The sequence below is a fragment of the Gadus morhua genome, chromosome 6 (genome assembly GCF_902167405.1).
Source record: "Gadus morhua chromosome 6, gadMor3.0, whole genome shotgun sequence".
NCBI classification, from domain to species: domain Eukaryota; kingdom Metazoa; phylum Chordata; class Actinopteri; order Gadiformes; family Gadidae; genus Gadus; species Gadus morhua.
The window spans coordinates 13,132,614-13,152,926 of NC_044053.1; the positions used below are offsets into that span (position 1 = coordinate 13,132,614).

Consider the following 20,313-nt stretch of genomic DNA (forward strand, 5'->3'; position numbering starts at 1 on the left):
CACACACACACACACACACACACACACACACACACACAATCACCTTTTCAATGAATGGCAATTCCTCATTTTGAGCACAGGGTGGCAGCATTGGCCTATATTATAAAAATCCCCTCCGAAAAAGTGAACGCAGAAGCTATGTAAATATATAAATCTGACTCAGATCACTCACTAATTAATGCGCCTCTACACATAACAGAAAGCATATTCAAAACATCACACATTCAGCGATGCAACAGAGGTTCTGACACACATTCTCACAACGATGAACAGTGACTGAACACAGCGACGGGCAACAACCTGACACCGACTATAAATTATGAATGGATCCCTTCAAATCCTGGATCCATTCGCGACAGCTGAGGCCTGGGAGAAACAGGGGCAAGGGGAGTGCTGGCGCAGTCTCCAATTTCATTACTATGAGAAATCGCCATTGATCGCCATTATGCTCTCCCAGCCAGAGTTAACCAGGGCATGTGACGAGATAATACCATTAAAGGGAATGGGGATGTTTTCCAATATGCAGGGTTGCTAGGTGGATGGTGCAGTCTGAAGTTATTTGTTTAAAAAAAAGCAATAGAAAATCGATTGTAGAAAAAATAAATCTGCAACAGTCACATGCAGGTTATGAATAAATGAACAAGGCACAACATTCTACAAAAGGGATCATAAACCCTTGTGTAGAACAGACCACAGACCACTTATAAAAAATGCACCACAAACTGTCTGTCACTTAGTACAATGCATTTTCGTGTATACTGCTCAACATGGGCGATCTATACTAGGAAAGCTAGGGTAGTAAACAGAGAAAGATTCCACGTAATGCTGATGTGGCTGCTGGCTGTCAGCAGTCAGAGGGCTTTGATGAGCTTGCGGTAAGATGTGCACTCACACAGAGTCTGGTGGGATGACTTGTATGAGGCCCAGCTCAGACAGCCTTAAGCATGTCCATGGGCATAACTGGTACACACACACGCACACAACCACAGCCACGTGCACAAGCAATCACACACACACAAACACATAGAGTCACACACACATACACCCATGCACGCATGAACACGCACACACAGATACACACGTAGAGTCACACAGCCACACACACACACACACACACACACACACACACACACACACACACACACACACACACACACACATACAAATACACGTACACACCCTTGAAGAGCCAAACATAAAGTCAATACCCATTACCCAACCATGTCATCTACGCAAGACTGCTTTAGTCAAGAGGAATGCCCTCAAAGAGGAGCAGGGTGGAAACACAGGAAACACACAGCAGGCCAGAGTACAATTTCCCTATTATGATATTATCGATCACCTGCAGGAATGAAAGTCCTACTGTGACTGAAGACATGACAACTGGAGAGGCATTCGTCATCATGGTTTCTTAATGTTGCACTAGATAGATCTGCTCTCTCTCTCTCTCTCTCTCTCTCTCTCTCTCTCTCTCTCTCTCTCTCTCTTCAATGTTTTTCCTCTGTCTCTCTCCCATGCATATCCAGGCAGTGGTCCTCTGTGTGTGGGTTCTATAGGTAGGTAGATCTGCTGCTGCTGCTGTCTCTCTCTCTCTCTCTCTCTCTCTCTCTCTCTCTCTCTCTCTCTCTCTCTCTCTCTCTCTCTCTCTCTCTCTCTCTCTCTCTCTCTTCAATGTTCTCCCTCTGTCTCTCTCCCATGCATATCCATGCAGTGGGCCTCTCTGTGTGGGTTCTATACGATATGCCTCACCCGTTGCTTTGAGCCTGAACGCTTCCCACAGTGGCAGCTTTATGACGCCGTAAATGCACCATAAAAGTGAGGGTTGAAATGGAGGACGAGGAGTCTTTGTTTTTTCGGTGTGAGGGGAAAAGCAGAGCAGAGCGATCTCTCTCCTCACCCTTTCAGTTGCTCTCCATGCGCTTCTGCTCACGTGATTTATCATTAGCCTTCCTACCGGGGGACGCTCACAAATCAAGGTATAGGTGGGACCACATGTTCCATGAGTAATCAATACATATGAGGGGAGGGCATGTTGGTATTGCCTGGTTGGACTTTAATTGGTTTTGCTCTGTGGATTGGCACTGTCCTGATGTGTGTGTTAATCTCGGGAGCAGAAAAGCCTGAAATCGAAAGTCAAAGATGGGGCAAGGGTTCCCCCGAGGAGGGAGTCCGGGATGGGTGGGTGAAGGACGGCTTGGATGATTTATAACCGCAGTCTCACCGCAGGAGATGCAGAATTCGATGTTCCACATTAAGATGTCAGATGCCACATGCAAACACAATTAGGTTCTACACACAAATCATCCAAACAAATGGTTGCTTCCGGTTACAAGCAATTTGATTGGACCGGAGGCATTCCATTAGTGGTGATTATATTTTCATGTAAGGGCACGTTAATGATGTGCCACCAGATGGCATTCTGACTGAAGTCAACATGCCTTTGATTACGGGCCCCGCAGTGCATAATAATCCCGTCCTGATCTCAGTGACTGCAGGGCTGCTCTGAGTACTGGGACTGGGAGCCGAAAGGGAAAACAAACCCAAACACTTGACTCTCACTTGTCCGTCGACACCTGATGTGTGTGGAGAACGGGATCGGCCTGTCAACAGGGCTGGGGTCCAGATCCAGACATGAGGTTAACATCACGCTCACATCACGCTCACGCTCGCATCAGCTCACTTGAGAATGGTTGTGCAACAGCCCAACACAGACCGAGGTATCGTAAACTCAGTTAACCTTAGGTTAGAAACAAGCATGCAGATATTCACCAGTAGCTGCCAAACAAACGCAGGCAAAACGCAGGTACAAAAAGGCGGGTCAAAATCAGTCAATAACTACCCTCCCACCAGAACCTTGAGATGGTTCTCAGGGCCGTCTCTTGCTTCGGGCATGTCAGGTTAAACAAGCAACGATGGTAATTATTTAATGTGTCCAAAGCTGACCTTCAAAGAACCAGGATCCCTCAGAAGACAATCAATACTGACAATGTACATTTGGATTCTGTTTATTGAGTAGATGTCACGATAAAGCCCACTTTGCCTTCAGCTTTAGAAAAGATCTAGAGGTCCCTGTCTCCTTCTCTCACATATTAGTCATTTTATTAAACCAAAATGACAGTAATGAAATTGCCCTTCTTATGTGACACATCAGGACATTTCACATATGCAATTTCAACTTCTTAAAATAGTCGCAATAAATAGGTTTGCCAGTTTTAAAAACAAACCATTTTTGTGTGTGTGTCGTGTCGGTGTCGGTGTGTGTGTGTGTATGTGTGTGTGTGTGTGTGTGTGTGTGTGTGTGTGTGTGTGTGTGTGTGTGTGTGTGTGTGTGTGTGTGTGTGTGAGTGTGTGTGTGTGTGTGTGTGTGTGTGTGTGTGTGTGTGTGTGTGTGGGTGGGTGTCGGTGTCGGTGTCGGCGTCGGTGTGTGTTCTTCAACTACTGTTTATTACCGTTATCTCCCACTGAGCTCTCCTTAATAAACCATGTATTCAACCGGACTAAAAACAGCCTCTGGTGTCTGCCTGGCTACCCTTTAGCTTCTCAGGGGCAGAGATGACATTTATATTTCCATCTTTCCAATCATGTGAAAGTCGTGCTCACTTTTCCGAAAAGCCCACTCTTTGCTTCACAGTTTTAACTAGAGATGGACTCAGTTTCTTGGTCAAAAGAAAACTGGTGACCCTTAAACAACGAGATGAATCAAACTGGCTGCAAAGCAATATGTTCTTTTCAGATTAGTTCTACATTGTTTGTTACGCCTAAAAAATAGTCTCGCCCACGGGCCAAAGACGAAAATAAACCAACCAAAGGAAAATAAATCCAACCATACACTGCGAGTCCATTGAGGGCCTATCGCTTCTATAATAATGAAGCGGACACCAACCTAATTGGGTAATCATGTCTGCTATTATTCTTCTGCTTTGGGAAACAGACTCCAACTCTAACTGAATAAATTGTACAAAAGGGCTAATTTCAAAGTCTCTACAAATTACTTTTTACCTTTTGGATTAAGCACACAGCTCCCGTGACAGCTGGCCTCCACTCGGGGCTGATAGGGGCTGATTTGTTTTATGGAAATCACATCATGGGACCCGCACCATGCAGAGGTATGGCGGTGGGACCGGGACCAGAGAAATGATGAAGAGGGCTTTACTCACACACACACACAAGTGTGCATGCATGCACGCAACGAATCACACACACACATGCAAACAAAGACACACACACACACACACACACACACACACATACACACAAACACACACACAACAACACACACTTGTTTCATCTACATTCACGTTCATTATTCAACATTTCCATGACGACAGCATATTGCTACCAGTTGATCAATCCACGTTGGACTATCCAGCCCGGGGAAAACGCTAACACAGAGGGCATGAACACACCGTGTTTGTTCTCCATCTTACACATCTGTGGCCGTGCAAACAAACAAACAAACAAAGTGGTATGGTAATTGGCACAAGGCTTTTCCTGGGTAATAATTGATGGGTTGTGTTTTGGCCTCAGTGGCGTATCTCGACACTCGTGGAAAGTGAGAACCTGCGCACCCTCTTGAATCATAATGTCCTCCTCAGTTCCAGTGTGCAATAAAGGATGCAAGAAAACGGTGGGGTTATACTATATATATATATATATATTTGTTTTCTTTATGATTAAAAGTTGCTACAACCCTCTTTAAAGTCCTCCATCTATCTGAGCCATGAGGTAATCCGACGCATTCATTATCTGACCTTTTAAATTATGGAGGTGTCCACATTGATTAGCCTCTCATGATCTATTGTTCCATATCTTTAGGCAGGCAATATGTTCCGGAGTAATCAACCCAAAATACTATGAGCAAGTAATGACTTTTTAGCGAGAGCTCCCATCAAATGAGGAGATAGATTGTAATTGCTAATGAGGAAGCATAAATAATTCAGATGTACATGGTCATTAATGCGATAAGACACTTGCCTCATCCAGCTAAAATTGGACAATGACCATGTAAAAGCATTATAGGGATGTTCAATAATAAGAATAACTAAACCGGAAAATTCACAGATCTCTGTTTTTTCTTCTCTTCAACGGCCCCTTTGGCTGAAAAACAGTTCACTGCTAAACAGACATAGGGGATTTGAAGGCATGGCAGGAATGTGCTGTTATCGCTACTGACACCCATTTCGTAACATTCATTACAGTGCCATTATAACCAAAAACCTCAATGAACTTCAAAAATAATTTCCTGTAAGGGACATTTGATGAAATGTACCAAATGAATCACCTCAACTCCATTCTCAGAAGTAATAAAGTCACGTATGTGGGCTTTGGAATACAACAACAACCTGTCGCCAACAGAGAATAAATTATTTAGTTCAACCTATGTGCAAAAACACATTTTAAAATGGATTCAATATGATATTGGCTGGTAATGCATCGTAAGAGAGAGCTGATATAGCTTATCATAAAATATCAGTTATTTCCCACAGTGTTCATTAAGGTCAAAACAAAAAACATTTATCTATTGATCCATGAAGACTTAATTCAATTTATAAGCACTGCGCTCACTCGACGGCCTTCAACAGACCGCACATTTCTTCAAGTGTATTCAGCTGGAACGAAGCTGGTGGAAATATTGGCTGGCAGAGGCTATGAATCTTCCAACTCGTATAAAACACAGGTTGAGTAAAACTGTTCTAACTTCACAATGTATGTGGGTGTGTATCTGGGTGTGTGTATGTGTGTATCTATGTGTTTGTCTGTTTGTGGGTTTGTGCGCGTGCATGTGTGTGTGTGTGTGTGTGTGTGTGTGTGTGTGTGTGTGTGTGTGTGTGTGTGTGTGTGTGTGTGTGTGTGTGTCTGCGTGTCTCTGTGTGTGTGTGTGTGTATGTGCGTGGATGTGTATGTGTCAAGACCATTTTTATGAAAAGTAATGGATGGTTGAGTGTTTCCTACTATCCAGAATCCAATCTGCCGGACAGAACATATCGGATGAAGAGCGAGAAACTCAAGTCCAAGAAAGCGTTTGGATTTCAAGCATTTCCATCAGGCAGCCACATTCAAACCTTCAACATTCCATTAAACACACTCAGACACACACAGACACACACGTGTGTCTGTGTGTGTGTGTGTGTGTGTGTGTGTGTGTGTGTGTGTGTGTGTGTGTGTGTGTGTGTGTGTGTGTGTGTGTCTCTGTGTATGTGTGTGTGTGTGTGTGTGTGTGTGTGTGTGTGTGTGTGTGTGTGTGTGTGTGTGTGTGTGTGCGTGTGTGTGTGTGTGTGTGTGTGTGTGTGTGTGTGTGTGTGTGTGTCTTAAGCAATGTTGACAGTTTGAATCTGGCTGCCTATTTTGTTTCACTATGTGTGATGTATCTCACCTAACTACTTCTAGAAGGTTTATCTTTCTGTCAATAATTTTTTACGTAAAGCCCTAAAAGATCCTTCACATCCTGCACTAACACTAACACCAACACACACACACACACACACACACACACACACACACACACACACACACACACACACACACACACACACACACACACACACACACAAACACTCACACACACCCGGCAGCTCATTACTTACTGTTTTACCCGTACTCTGTTTCTGCCGCACATAAATGAGTTCCTGGAAGGTGCGCACTGAAGTCTGAGGCTCACTGCATGCAGACTTTACATCACTCAGACCCAAATTATATTTGGAAGCGGTGGAATAAATCACGGCGGTATGAACTGCTGCAGCAGCGAATCCCTTAAAAGGTACCCCTACTTATGTAGAGACACCTTTGTTTTTACACCACTTATGCAGATACACAAAGAAACTTAACGCGATGCACAGGCTGAAATAGAATGTGAGTACACAAGCGAGAAGAGAGGCCGTAGCTTCTGTGTTGCAGGACTCACGGCGAATTACTACATTGAATATCTATAAGTATGTCCTTGACGGATACACATTCTACTCGATAGTAGTAGGGTGATGCTGAGCTTCAGCCATCCATTTCACCATTCACAGTGAGAAGACGTGAAAGAACCCTCTTGGTGGGATAACACTAACAGAGCAAAGATTGGATGCATTCTTTACAAGGCAGGGAAACACAGGGTACTAGTACTACTGTTGCTGTTAGGTGGAACCGCACAGCCAATGCTATGATCAATCAATGCACTTCATGTAACAGGAAATAACAGCTGTAGATATGACCCACGGTTCAACCCCATACAACTCAGTCAACAGAAGACTGTTAGTCATGTGATCACTATGTGTCATCTATCCAGCATAGAGGAGGACCCACCTGTCCTGTCCCTGATGGCCAGGTTGTTGCCTTTCTTCAGGATGATGTCCAGCTGGAACATGGCTGGACATGAAGGCCTCGGAGGCGATTCTACAGTACTCGGTCCCACGATGCTGATGCCCTGTGAAGACAGGAAGATGTGTTAAGCATGCAGGAAGTGATGACGTGTTGAGCAGACGGGAAATAGTAATGTGTTAACCAGACAGGAAGTCATTGTATAACAGAACAATACACAAACGTAGTGCAACTCTGTACCACTACATTTCTAGGATCGGAAATTCTGTCCAATAAATGTCAGATAAATATCTTTGATACAATTGTCTTGAAACAACAAGTATCTTTTTCAGTTTTTCTCAGTCGCTTTGGTACAATTCTCAGATCAGAATAGAAATTCTCAAAACTACCTGTTCAATCTTCACATCATTGTGTCACTTGTGCACATCAAAAAAGCAGTTTCTCATTTCTTTGAACAAGTTGCAAATGCTTTGGTACATTCATGCAAATGATTATGTACTATTCTCTCCTCTTTCCTACATTATCAATTGCTTATGTCATGTTGATCAAAATGTATTGGAATGGGTCTCTATTGAAAAGTCTCATCCCCACAACATTTAGGCATTAGTTCATTGCTTAAGTCTGTACATGTAAAATGGTTGAACAAGTTGTCATAATATGGCAAGCATATTTCCATACATTTGCCCTGAATTGGTAAATTGCTACCAGGTGAATCTTGACTTTCTCTAAAGAAGAGAAATGTGTGAAGTGTTGGACAAACCAACGATCAACCACTTTACTGGAATAGCTCAAAGGTGCATCTCCTGAACCATGAACTGGCAAGTATATATATATAGCTGGAGCACAACACAATGTTACATTGTCTGACAATGGAAGGACAAGGAATTGGACAGGGTCAACAGCCAGAGAGAAGAAGAGGAAGAGGAGTGAGGCTGCGTGAGAATGAGAATTTGTGGCCCAACAGACAGGAACGTCAGGACGTGTAGGAAGACTGCACTGTAATTCCTACAGGAATGCATGTAGTTTACCCCAAGGAGATTTTCCTATGTTCACATTTCTAGCAATGACATGGTCTGTCAACAAATTACAGTACAAACAGTCAAAGCGTAAATGTGAAACTTGTCCAGTCTCCTGCAATTAATCTCCCACATACACTAAGGTGTAACTTACAATTTACAATAATTTTCTTCAAAGCTTTAACCATAGTTTACATCAGAACATCCCTCCAGAGTACACTGTTATATTGACAACATGACTAAGCAATTTAACTGTTTTATCCGTACACAATGACACAGGGACTTGTCATTGTGATGGCACTGACATGTTCATTGACACAGATATTTACTTTTGAGAAACTAACTAAGGATTTTGAGCAAGACAATGGCTTTTGCATGAAATCCATGGTGTTTTGCTATTTGTACGAATTGTTTTGAGAAATGCACTTACTGTTTTGCAAATTTCAATTCTGACCTGAGAAATGTAACAATGCGACTGAGAAAAACTGTAAAATAAGAAAAAATCGGTGAGACACTTTTACCGACGTGTTATTTCCCGGAGGCTGGCTAAATCCATCAAAACTAACACCACTAATAGTCAAACTCCATTCACAATCCAAACTCTGCCTCTCCATGATTCTGATGCATCACACCTCTCTCATCTTCCAGCTCCTGCTGTGCCTTTTGTGTTCCTTCTCATTAGACTGCCATGCAAAGGGCTGCCCTGCTGGGGCACTCCAGCTAGCCTACACTTATTAGACGCTGAGCTAAGAATAGCTCCAGAACAGTAAAAGTCACTGAGAGGGCCACTGAGATGCCGATTACTGGCTGCTGAGATAAGCAGTGCGATGGAGTGTGGGAACGCTAAGATAGGAACCCAATGGAAGGCTGCTTTGGCCACAAGCCCCCGCTTTGAGGAATGGACTTACCACTGGGGATCACTTCAAGCTTCTGTGAAAGGAGTCGAAACACACATGAACCCAGAAAAACCAGCAGTGGTATGTCATTTGTGAAAATAAATCAAAAGTGAAAGGAGTGAAACGTAGCTAATGTATGAGGGATCTGCTCATGGCTACATTTACTATCCAAGTCAGGATCCTTGAATAGTTGAGGTTAAGGTTTATCACTAATCAGATGACATTCAGACTGGTTGAATGGGATGCCAGTCCTTACACATTCAAGGCTAAGTGCAATTTCTCTTTTGACAATAACCTGGGAGTCTTCAGACCCAAAGATAATTGAAACTCCATGGGCATAGGCTAATTCATTTAGAGAGGTGAGTTGAACGCCCACCATGGAGGTTGACCTTCCAGGGACTATCATCCAGAGTTTCCCGGTCGAGCGAGAGAGCCAACGGAACGTTAAACGCAGCGATCAATCGCTCCGGTTGAGCCGAGGAGCTCGACTTTGTTTCGTTTACCTGACAGATCCAATAAAAACATTCTTTCTGTCAACCTCTGACCGGGGTTTCACGTGGATTACCTCTACGGAACGACTCATTTCTGTGATCAGAGGACTACAGGATTCAATCTCACTGATCGTAGTCTACCTGCCCATTCAACCTGACAAATGCTGACCCTGTTGATCTGGCCTTCTTTATTCACATCTTTCTGCCTCTCTCTAAGTCCATCCGTCTACTTTTCAGTCCCTCTGGCTCTAACACTTACGTTTCACCCTCCATCAGGAGTTCTTAAAACAAAAACTGTTTCCAGCCAATTCAGAGAAGGGTTAACCATATTTGAATTGTCCTATTTCAGAGCAAAAACATCTTCAACACTGCAGACTGGCCCGGGCAATTGTGCACATATGCATGTTGACGACACGGCTCGTTATAATAAATGGCATTAGGCCAATTAGCCCCAAAACATTCCAGTCCAAATCTCTCGGCCGTTGACCCAAAGCATCCCGGAGCTGGACTAATGGCCCTCCCGGGAAGTCAGGATGACTCATATTGTGGACACAGACAGAGAGCCAGCAACACAGCCAGGGGATGATAATGGTCATGAGCAGCGCTACTGAATGCAACTTCATTAAGGAAACTAAGGTTTAGCATATCCCGCAAACCACCACAAATGAATCGTGTTCGAACAGTGGAGATGAGTCGGAGGAAGTCGAACCCTTTACCCTGTTAGTGTTAATGCCGTGCTCTACTAAATACCGATTGACCTAGACAGGATCAGAGTGGAGCTTTTCAGTATCACATTCCACATTCCAATCAAAGGTGGAAGGTAATAGGCGCCGGTATGTACCTACTTCTAATATAATGTCATTGTCCACAACAGTCCACATCGATTCAAAATTAAGAAATCATGCAGGTGAATGGGACTCGTACGTATATGCCGCAATTTACATTTTGCAAAACAGCGACCTTCATTTTAATAGTACCCAGCTTTAAAGAGTGAATAAATCAGTTTGACAAATCCTAATTAGGAATCTTTTTCACAGCCTTATTATGTTTCTCAACATACTTTTATTTGATCCATAGTAGTAAACTACATTCACAGACCTATCTGTTAAATGCATTGATCCTTCATCTCGAAGCAGTCGGTGCTACAAACCAATGTCTACATGCACTGTGGTGTGTGAATATAAATGTTTTTGACGGTGTGCTATCACAACAGTTTAGTTTTGGATACCAACCTCCTGCAAATGAGAGACAGCTTACTTTGAGTTGTCAAACAGGAAAGCAACCTTAAAATATAATCGCTCCAAAATATGGATGTGTTAAAGAATGCACCCCCACCCCCATCATAATCCCCCTAAACCACAAATTGCCATTCGCTAGACTATTTTACACCCTGGACAAAAACTTTACAGAAATGTATTAGTCAAATGTATTCCTCGAAATACATACGAAAGCAGGGAGCAGCTTGTCTTCACCAGGTTATTCAACAGAGGGTTTAACTTTAACTTTGAAACACATGTGTGGAGCTCTGTCTTGCCAGTGGTCCATGTCGACATTCGATAGAAGTTGAAGCCTCTCGGACACCTATAGTAAAACGCCACGATCTGACGCGCATTGCATGTACAACATCACTAATTATAACGCTCCTTCACAACCACAGTACTAAAAAAGCAATCCCAAACACGTTGTAGCGATGGGATTAACACGTCCCCCTAGAACCTTTAGCCCAAAACACATTTTCTTCTGCTGTTTCTGTTGTGGCCTGGGCTACTGTAGAAATTTCCCGGGGCAAAATGCTGCCCCCATGGAATAGGACCCTCTCCATATGTACTTATAAAAGGCTCATTCCATTGTAACAAAACTCAAATTTGCCGGTAAACTACACACCTCAACTTTAAGGTGTTCAGATGGACCAGATTGAGGAAAATGATAATAAATTGACTGATCCGCTAGCAGCAGCAGGAGGAAGAGTCAAAAATAGAAGATATAGCATAACATACAGATGTTTTTAACTAATTTTCCAAGTAATGTACCCGATGGCTTTTTTTTCGCTTTTTTGCTTTGTTTCAGCGGCTTTCAGACAACCTCCCAAACAAATGGGAATGGGAAACATCTACCTATCCTCCCACAGGCCCTCACAAGCCCTTTACCGAGGTGCTACCAGACACACAGGAACTGAATATACGCAGCAATTTAATGCACTGCTGCACACAAACGTGGAGGTGTTTCAGGAAAACGGTGACACACTGGGCAACAGCTTCTCCAGATACATCATGCATACAAATTCATTGGGTTGGCAATAACGTGCAGCAAAATATTTACTAAAATGTTGGTTTTTGTTCCAGAACAGCTAACTTTATAGTTCCTTCGTAGCATAAATGACATCCCTTACCAGAGGCAGTACTGGCTTTGTTGACGGTGCCCCAAAAATCTAATCTTTGAAACGCAATATCTTACTAAATTACTAGCTGGCTTTCGATGGGTCTCCAAAGAAAAGGAAACCTGTACCAACTGCATTTGACTACGCAGCAACAATGAAGGCCTTCACTTTGTTGGGAAAATTAGTATCATGTTCAAAACCTCATGTTCAAACCTCCCTGTTGAATCCCACCTGCGTTATCCTGCGGTTGATCCCTCACAATGTTTTCAATAATTTAAGGGGACATTAGGAATAAGGAAGCCACATCTAAACCTGTATAAATATGTCCCCGGATCAGAAGGAAACGGTGGTCCTGCCTTTGCTATTAAATGTACTCAGTGCTCAATCTGGTTGCATATACAAGACTGTGTATGGCAGGGTAGGAGATAAAGAGACTTGAGTGGGAGTTGGAGAGAGCGAGAGAGATTGGAGGGGGGGGGGGGGGGGGGGGGGAGAGGTAGAGGGAGATCTTCCACATCTGTTTCTCGTAAAAAAAAAAAAAACAGCCCTTATGTGAAAACCGTTTGAACAAACCTCATCACCTGCAAGCGGAGTCAGGCCTTACGACTGACTCACTCACTCTATTAACGATGGAATTAATTGAAGGATATCAAAAGGACAAATCTTCTGCGATGGCCACAGTCTAGTCTAGTTAGTACAGCACCAACCCCTCCAGGAACATGATCCATATTTGCAGCTCTACCATGAGAGGGAGGAGCAATGCTAGCATCATTGCCTGGGTAATACCAGTGAAAAATCGATAGTGTTTGGTTTCATACGTAAATTATATTGATTGTGTCCGCATAATAGCAGGGCAAAAGAAAAAAAAGAAAACAGTAAATTATTAAGTATTATTTATCCTTTTAAACGCTTGGTTAAATTACTGTAAGAGGAATGCACACTTACCATGTTACAGAATGGTCCACTCAAAGATAAAGGCAGTCAATACATGATACTTAATCCTGCATGATTAATGATCAGTTATTCATATTCATCTTTATGGCTCAAAATGGGATCACTATCTGTCACTGTCAAGCTTGATAAGCGTTGGTTCGTTATTGTGACTAATGGAAAACAAATTCTGAAAACCCTGAAACTCACTCTCCCACTCTAATCTTTCAAGGGGCTACCGTGAAAGAGTTACACACTATAATGCTAATGAAATGTGTGTGAGTGAGTGAGTGGGTGAGTGAGTGAGTGAGTGAGTGAGTGAGTGAGTGAGTGAGTGAGTGAGTGAGTGAGTGAGTGAGTGAGTGAGTGAGTGAGTGAGTGAGTGGTGTGTGTGTGTGTGTGTGTACGTGCGTGCGTGCGTGTGTGTCTGTCTATGTGTGCGTGCGTTTGTGTGTTTGCATACGTGTGCGTGTGGGAAAGAGAGAGAGCTAGTGGCCCAAGATGCCAAGGCTGGCTCTACCAGGCTCAAACTACATTAATGTTTTAGTTTATCTTAGTGGGGGTGGACAGGGGATAGTGTGTCTAAAGTCTCTTCTTATAAATCATAGGAAGAGTGTGCCATGTCAAGTCTTTCATGTTAAATCCCATCATAGGCAAGATTACGTTGAGGATTGTTCATTGTGTTTTCTGTGTGTTTGTGGGGGCATCCATGTGTGTGTGCATGCGTGCGTGCATGTGTTCATGAGTGCGTTTGTGTGCGTGTTCGTGTGTGTGTGTTGTTCTACAATCACTTATATTGCTCTGGCTCGTTGCAAGAGTAAGGATTAGGGTTTTTTACCATGGATTGAGGAATGAAAAGCAGATGAGTATGTGTCTATATGTCTTTCACGCTCATGGCTGAATTTGCCATTCATGTGCTGTTTCATATATTAACCAATACATAATATAAAATAAATAAGTCGCAGCCATGATAAACTGGCCACATGCCATATGCCACAACACAACACACAGAAAAATATAAATATACAAGCTATACACCGCTAACATTAATTAAAAACCAGAGCAAATTCTAAAATCAGTTTAACATATCATATCGCATTTCCTTGATCAGCAAAACAAACAAATGAAGATTCAGTAGTTTGTGATTATAGTGCTGCTGAGTCGCTGAGACATGAAGATGGCATGAAGAAGAAGACCTTGCTCCTCAAGCTGATCCTCATCAAGCAGAGCATTATGATACATCTCTATTTTGTATCTTAACAAGTGTAAATTTAAACAATGGGTTACGGTTGATCAAACCCAAGTCTGAAAACACCCATAGACTATACTGGGAGTGGAGGATCTGTTGAAAACTCCTCTTCAGACGAGAAAGAAGAAAACATCAACAGCGTGTTAGAGAGAGGGGCGAGGCAAGTGAAGAGGGAGAGAGAGAGAGAGAGAGAGCGGAGAAGTCCAGGTAAAAGATTGTTCAACGAAATGGAATCGGGAGGGTAGATTGATCGATGCGAACCTGCCTCTCAGTTGAAATCGCTTTCCATGCAAGAACGAGAAAGAAGAGATTAGTTGGCGTATGAAATAGAGAGACAATGATGAGCAAGTAAAAGAGAGGTTGAAGAGACGTGAGTGTGTTGTGGGCACGAGCACGCAGACAGAGAGCCAAAGACAGCATCAGTCAAATGAATAGGAAGTCTACAATGGGAGCATGCCCGTGGTCATAACTTCGACCACTGAATTTGGTTGTGTGTGTCTGTGCACGGGTGTGTGTGTGTATGTGTGTGTGTGTGTGTGTGTGTGTGTGTGTGTGTGTGTGTGTGTGTGTTTTTGTGTGTGTGTGTGTGTGTGTGTGTGTGTGTGTGTGTGTGTGTGTGTGTGTGTGTGTGTGTGTGCGTGCGTGTGTGTGTGTGTGTGTGTGTGTGTGTGAGTGTGCGTGTGTGAATGGGCTTCTGGAAACTCCAGGTGCCTGCTTGGCGTGGGCGACAGAGAAACTGAGATTCCAGGGGGAGGACCGCTGAAACCATCACCTAATCCGGCCACCGTCTCTCCCTAGACTACACACAACACAACACAACTAAATACAAGACAACACAACACAGCACAGCACAGATGACACTGATATTTAGCACGGTCGATTCTAATTCATCAGGCGGCCACCAACCCGATGACTCATCGATCATGTCTATATTTTTATACATGCGGTTCATTGATGCCCAATTTTATGTCACTTGAAAAAAATCAATTGGCTGATCAGCGTTTCCCGCAGCACAGTCGGGCACAAATTAAAACTTAAATATGAACTGTTTCAAAATAGGACAATAGTGTGTGCGTCAGTTCACGTCAGTTTCTGCGTTCAATTTGACACGAAAATATAGGCTAATAAAATATATCGATGTTATTATAGGTATAACATATATTTACATCTATATAATACATCTATGAAATCCAGCAGGGGCCAGTTTCTGAGGAGACGGAGAGCTCCGTTGTGTCTGATTCTGAATGGGAGTCACGACAAGACACGCATCAATAGAGACTGTGGAAGCATTTGATTGATTAAACATGTCACAAATCATGAATGTTTAAGTGTATAGAACAAATACAGCACTATTCAATTTAGCAGAACAGACAAAACGCACTAGCTTAAACCGACAGAGTCGCTCGGGACAGCAGCTGTTGTCAGTTTGAGTTTGACATTTTTTGTCTCTTCTTTAATGGTGTCATTTTTTGCCTTCTTTAATGGTTCCGAAAAACCTTCCAAACTTTGGACGTTTTTTTCTGATATTGTGTATCTTGTCAGGCTATGGAAAAGTAAATAAAGGAAAGTGCCACTGCCATTACACAAAGGGGTAATCAAACAAACAATGAGGACGTTTATTGTAAGCAAAAAATAACAGGGCAAATTGCACACAGAAGACAAGTCAATTCCCCACGCCCACAAAACCCACAGACAAATGATAGGCTTTTCCTTCCAGAAGCCAAGAATGTGGAATCACCCATTTAGCAGCTCAACCCTCCCAAAGGAAAATATTCCAGACGCAGCGATTAGACTATTAAACACGATGTTGACTAAATGTTCTTTTGAATCGTTGAAGATTCGATTTCACCCCTATACACAGCACAACAATAACCCCAGGACTGACCCAAACAGAGAGCACATCATTCATTGTTGCATTTATTTAATTAATTGAAATTAAGCATACAAAATCTGTAGTAGTCATAGTAATCGCCAGTGCAATGGCGTGCCTCACAATGGTTTAAGCCTGCTCACAGCACGCCTATGCTAAACATCACAAGTGAAACAAGGCCCTCTCTAACTATGATTTCATGGAGGTCTGTTACAATGACATCATGGCTTGTTATGATGGCTTGTTTAATAGGAATTATGAGCCTAAAGACGCCGCTCATAAAACTCTTCAACCGTGGTTAAGTTTGCCCGTTATGACATAGGCCGTAAGCTAATTGATCATTCACCCCTGCTCATTCACTGCTGCTCAACAATATCATAAGGTTTTTATCTCAACTGAATTTCCATTTTCGTAGACGATGATGCAGATCATGTATACGTATTCCTCCCATTAACATAAGAAACAAGTTTAACAACCACTGGAAAATACAGAATGTCCTAATGTTTTGCAGTGGGCTGTTACAGTCTAAACACTGTTTTTGTCTTTGCCCCCAAAATCGACCAAATAACTTGTATAGATCCTCTATAAGTCGATATACGTGATTACTCTTGCAAAGTTAACTGAGGGTTCGGTAAAAATACACTTTCAGGAGAACGTTCTCACTGTAAACCTATTGGATGTTATTGGATTCAGCTCTTCAATTCTGTTCTATTGTTCAACTGCCAGCGTTCCCCTGGCTTCCAGCCAAGAAGTAGATAGCGCAGATTAGACACTGTACTTTCAGTCACTCATCTGCAAATGCCCTTATTCAAATCATTTTAACACTGATCGAACAACATGTATTGATCCAAAACTAAATCAAGCAATATAAAACGTACAGTCCTTGGAGCGTAATGATTAGGGCTGTCTATTCGAGTGAATAAAAGTGCTTGCGCTAGTGCTTCTAGGGTATCTCAGGAGAGGAGACTGGCTCCTCCATTTTAGAAGCGGACCACAAGACCCTGTTGAGGAAATGTGTGAGTGAACCACATCTTATATGAACGTTTCTGATACAGCGTTTAACCGGAATTACATAACTTTCTGATGAACCTTAAAATATATATTTAGAACCGGTAGGATGTCGGCAGCGGTAACAGCAGCCGGCCCGTATCGCTCTCTGCTCATCCCCCCAGCCGACAGGACTGAAGGATGGGAGACAGGTACACAGGAGAACGACAAGGGCTGGAGGAACAGGAGGGAAGAGAGGAGCGGAGCTAGCTCCAATTAGGAGACAATGGATGTAGGGTCATGTATCCAAACTGGCTGAAGTCAGGACGGCCAGTGAGCTTAAGGGAAGAAGACGTTGTCTCTCTAGGTGTTTCCGTCCGTCTGACCGTCTGTCAGTCAGTGTGTGTGCAAGTGTGTGTGTGTGTGTCTGTGTGTGTGCATACCTGTGTGCATGTGCTTTTTGTGTACTTATAAAACCCCTGTGTGTGTGTATGTGTGTATTTGTGTGGTGTGTGTGTGTGTGTGCAGGCACATTGGAGCGTCAGACATGAATACTTTACATAGACCTCTGAAGAATAAGTCAAGCCTCCGAGGCTCCGGTTTCCTCGGTCAAATGTCTATGGGAGATAACACGGGGTTTTTGAATGATCGTACCTGACAAACTCTGTAGGTGGTGAAAAAGTAAAAGCTGCGTCACATTTTGAACTACACACTTTTTGCCATCTAGCTTCGCCTGGGTTTTAGGATTGTCAGCGCCGCTAAAGTAGTCAACGATTATTATTGCTACTTTAACGGCACCGACAATCCAAAACTACAGTGGAAACTAGATGGAAAAAGTGTCTAGTTTGAAAACGTGACGCAGCTTTTACTTCTTTGCCACCTACAGAGTTTGTTATGTATGATCATTCCAAAACGCCACGTTCTTTCCCAGAGACATTTGAACGAGGGAACAGGGGCATCGGAGGCGAGACTTATTCCTCAGAGGTCTATTGCCATTACTGTTATTGTGATCAGGGTTATCTGAACCAGACAGAAAAAAGCATTCCTCCTTTTGCTCGCCCTCTAAAAGGAGATAAGGAGGTACCTGCCCTGTATGAATTCCTGGTATTAACTGAAAGGTTAAAGCAGTTAAGTAAGCATTCAAATGACATCCTTCAGTCAGCCTGAAGACGCTAAGATGGATGGAAGTCACTCTGGAAGCCATTTGATTACTGCGATGTGTTTGCGTAACAACAGTCACCAGACTGGAGCAGGATCCGCATTATACATGTAAAGACATCATGGCAGCAGTGGTCGCACAGAAGATTGTCGTATAGGTCTGTTAAAATGTACCAAGCAAGTGAATGATACGTTCAGCTATTACAAATGGACCGCAGGGGTTATCAACGGGTTACATTTTACTTGAATCACTAGACCTTTGGTATCAAGTTGAACTTATACAACACAGTGAGAGGCACAAAGCTCCAAGAGGAAATCACTCCCTCCATCCACTCCTCCTCTTGCCCCCCTTTTGTCTCTCCATTTCATCGTTATGTTCCAGGCGCGGTATTCTCCATGGCTTTCAAAGACAAAAAAACACTTGTTTTTGGTTTCATTTTAGTTCTTCTTTTCTTCCTGGAAGAAAAGATCACTTTGAGCCTCTTCCTCCCACTCCTCCCTCCCTTCCCCTGCAGCACTCCCGCCCCCCGCCCAACCCTCCCAGACAGGCTCTTCCTCCAATACAGTTGTCCTGCGGTTTTCTTTGTACATTGTACATAGTACATTGTATGTTTGCCGTCTTGACGCAAAATCGGGAAACAAAATAACCGAAAAACGGGAGGGAGGAAGCAGTCAGTGGAAACACAAGGCAACGACAAGGTGGACCTTCAACGCTAGCCTGCTCAGAGCCCGCCATGCTAACTCTTCTCCTGAACCCCCTCCACCACAAGGCTGTCCTGTGTTGGTGGTCCGTTGTTGACCACTGCCTAAAGAAGGGCTGAAAGTTCATCCTTCTCCTCGTTATTATTGTGTAAAGCCTGCTAATGGTTTTAAGAGTTAACCCCGAAGCAATTTCTACTTTACTCACATTTTCATTGATTATCTAATCAATAACCATGATTCATTTTGTTCTCCTTTGTGGTATTCACAGAGTGTCTGTGGATACCTATTGTTATTGAATTTATTTCTCTAGCCATCTCGATCTCTCTCATTCCCCTGGTCTCTTCCTCTATCCTCCATTCATATTTTTCTCTCGGTCTCCATTTCAGTGCTGCGACAAGATAAATTCCAAATTATTTGTAACCGGAGATGCACATGGTTATGCCGCGCACATGCAAACAGCCTCCTACACACAATCACCAGCGCACATGCACACACGCACACTCCTGAACACACACCTGCACCAGCAGAGAGCACGCCCAACGCGCCTGATGCAAAGTATGAGGCAGTGCAAGAGTGGTTATGAAATGTCAGGAGAATGAAAACGGGGGCTGTCATACATGGAGAACAACGGGAGCCACTTTGTTTCAACTCTCTTTAACATCTCAGGTGTCTTGAACGACAATTAACAAGAACAAAAATCACACTTTACTTTCTCTGTGAACGGCAAAAGGGCAGAACGGAGACAAAAAAGAAAACACAACGTTAAGCATTAGGCTTGAAGGACAGCGTTGAATGACTGAAATAATCGGACCGTGAAATAAGTGAAAACCAGCCGGCAAGAAAAACAGAAAATACTACAGAAGCAGTGGCTGGATGTGTGTGCGTCTGTGCACATGTGTTGATGTCTGTGCGTGCATATGTGAGTGTGCGTGTATGTGCATGATCGAGCTTGTGTGCATGTTTGTGCATTTGTGCGAGTGAGTGCATATGTGTGCATGTGCGTCCGTGTGCATGTGTGGTGTGTGTACCTACAGTCAGGCTTCGTCCCACAGCTGAGAGAGGCAGCGTTAACATCCGGACAACGGGTCGCCGGCTCACCGTCTTACACAGGCAACACTAACCTCCACCGGGATGCAACTGAACATCTGGTCACGGGTAGCCTGTACTCAGAGGGAGAGTGACAGAGAGAGAGGGAGAGACTCTACACGATACAGCCGCTCTCCCAGACCCACTATGCCTATGTATGCGCACCCTCCACATCTCTCTACTCTTATTTCTACCTCACTCTCCTCCCTCCCCACACCCCTCTCTCTCTTTCTCTCGCCATATTTCTCT

At 43.4% G+C, this 20,313-nt stretch overlaps 1 protein-coding gene across 8 annotated transcripts in view; it reads right to left on the minus strand.

The window, feature by feature from the left end:
- The window catches only part of mctp1a (multiple C2 domains, transmembrane 1a), a 131,443-nt gene that overhangs the window by 82,705 nt on the left and 28,425 nt on the right, over positions 1-20,313 (minus strand). For 5 of the 8 annotated variants that reach the window (XM_030359766.1, XM_030359767.1, XM_030359765.1 and 2 more), the window contains exon 2: positions 7,288-7,408. In XM_030359766.1, coding sequence (XP_030215626.1) covers positions 7,288-7,408 — 121 coding nt within the window. The other 3 variants (XM_030359769.1, XM_030359771.1, XM_030359772.1) reach the window with 3 other exon arrangements.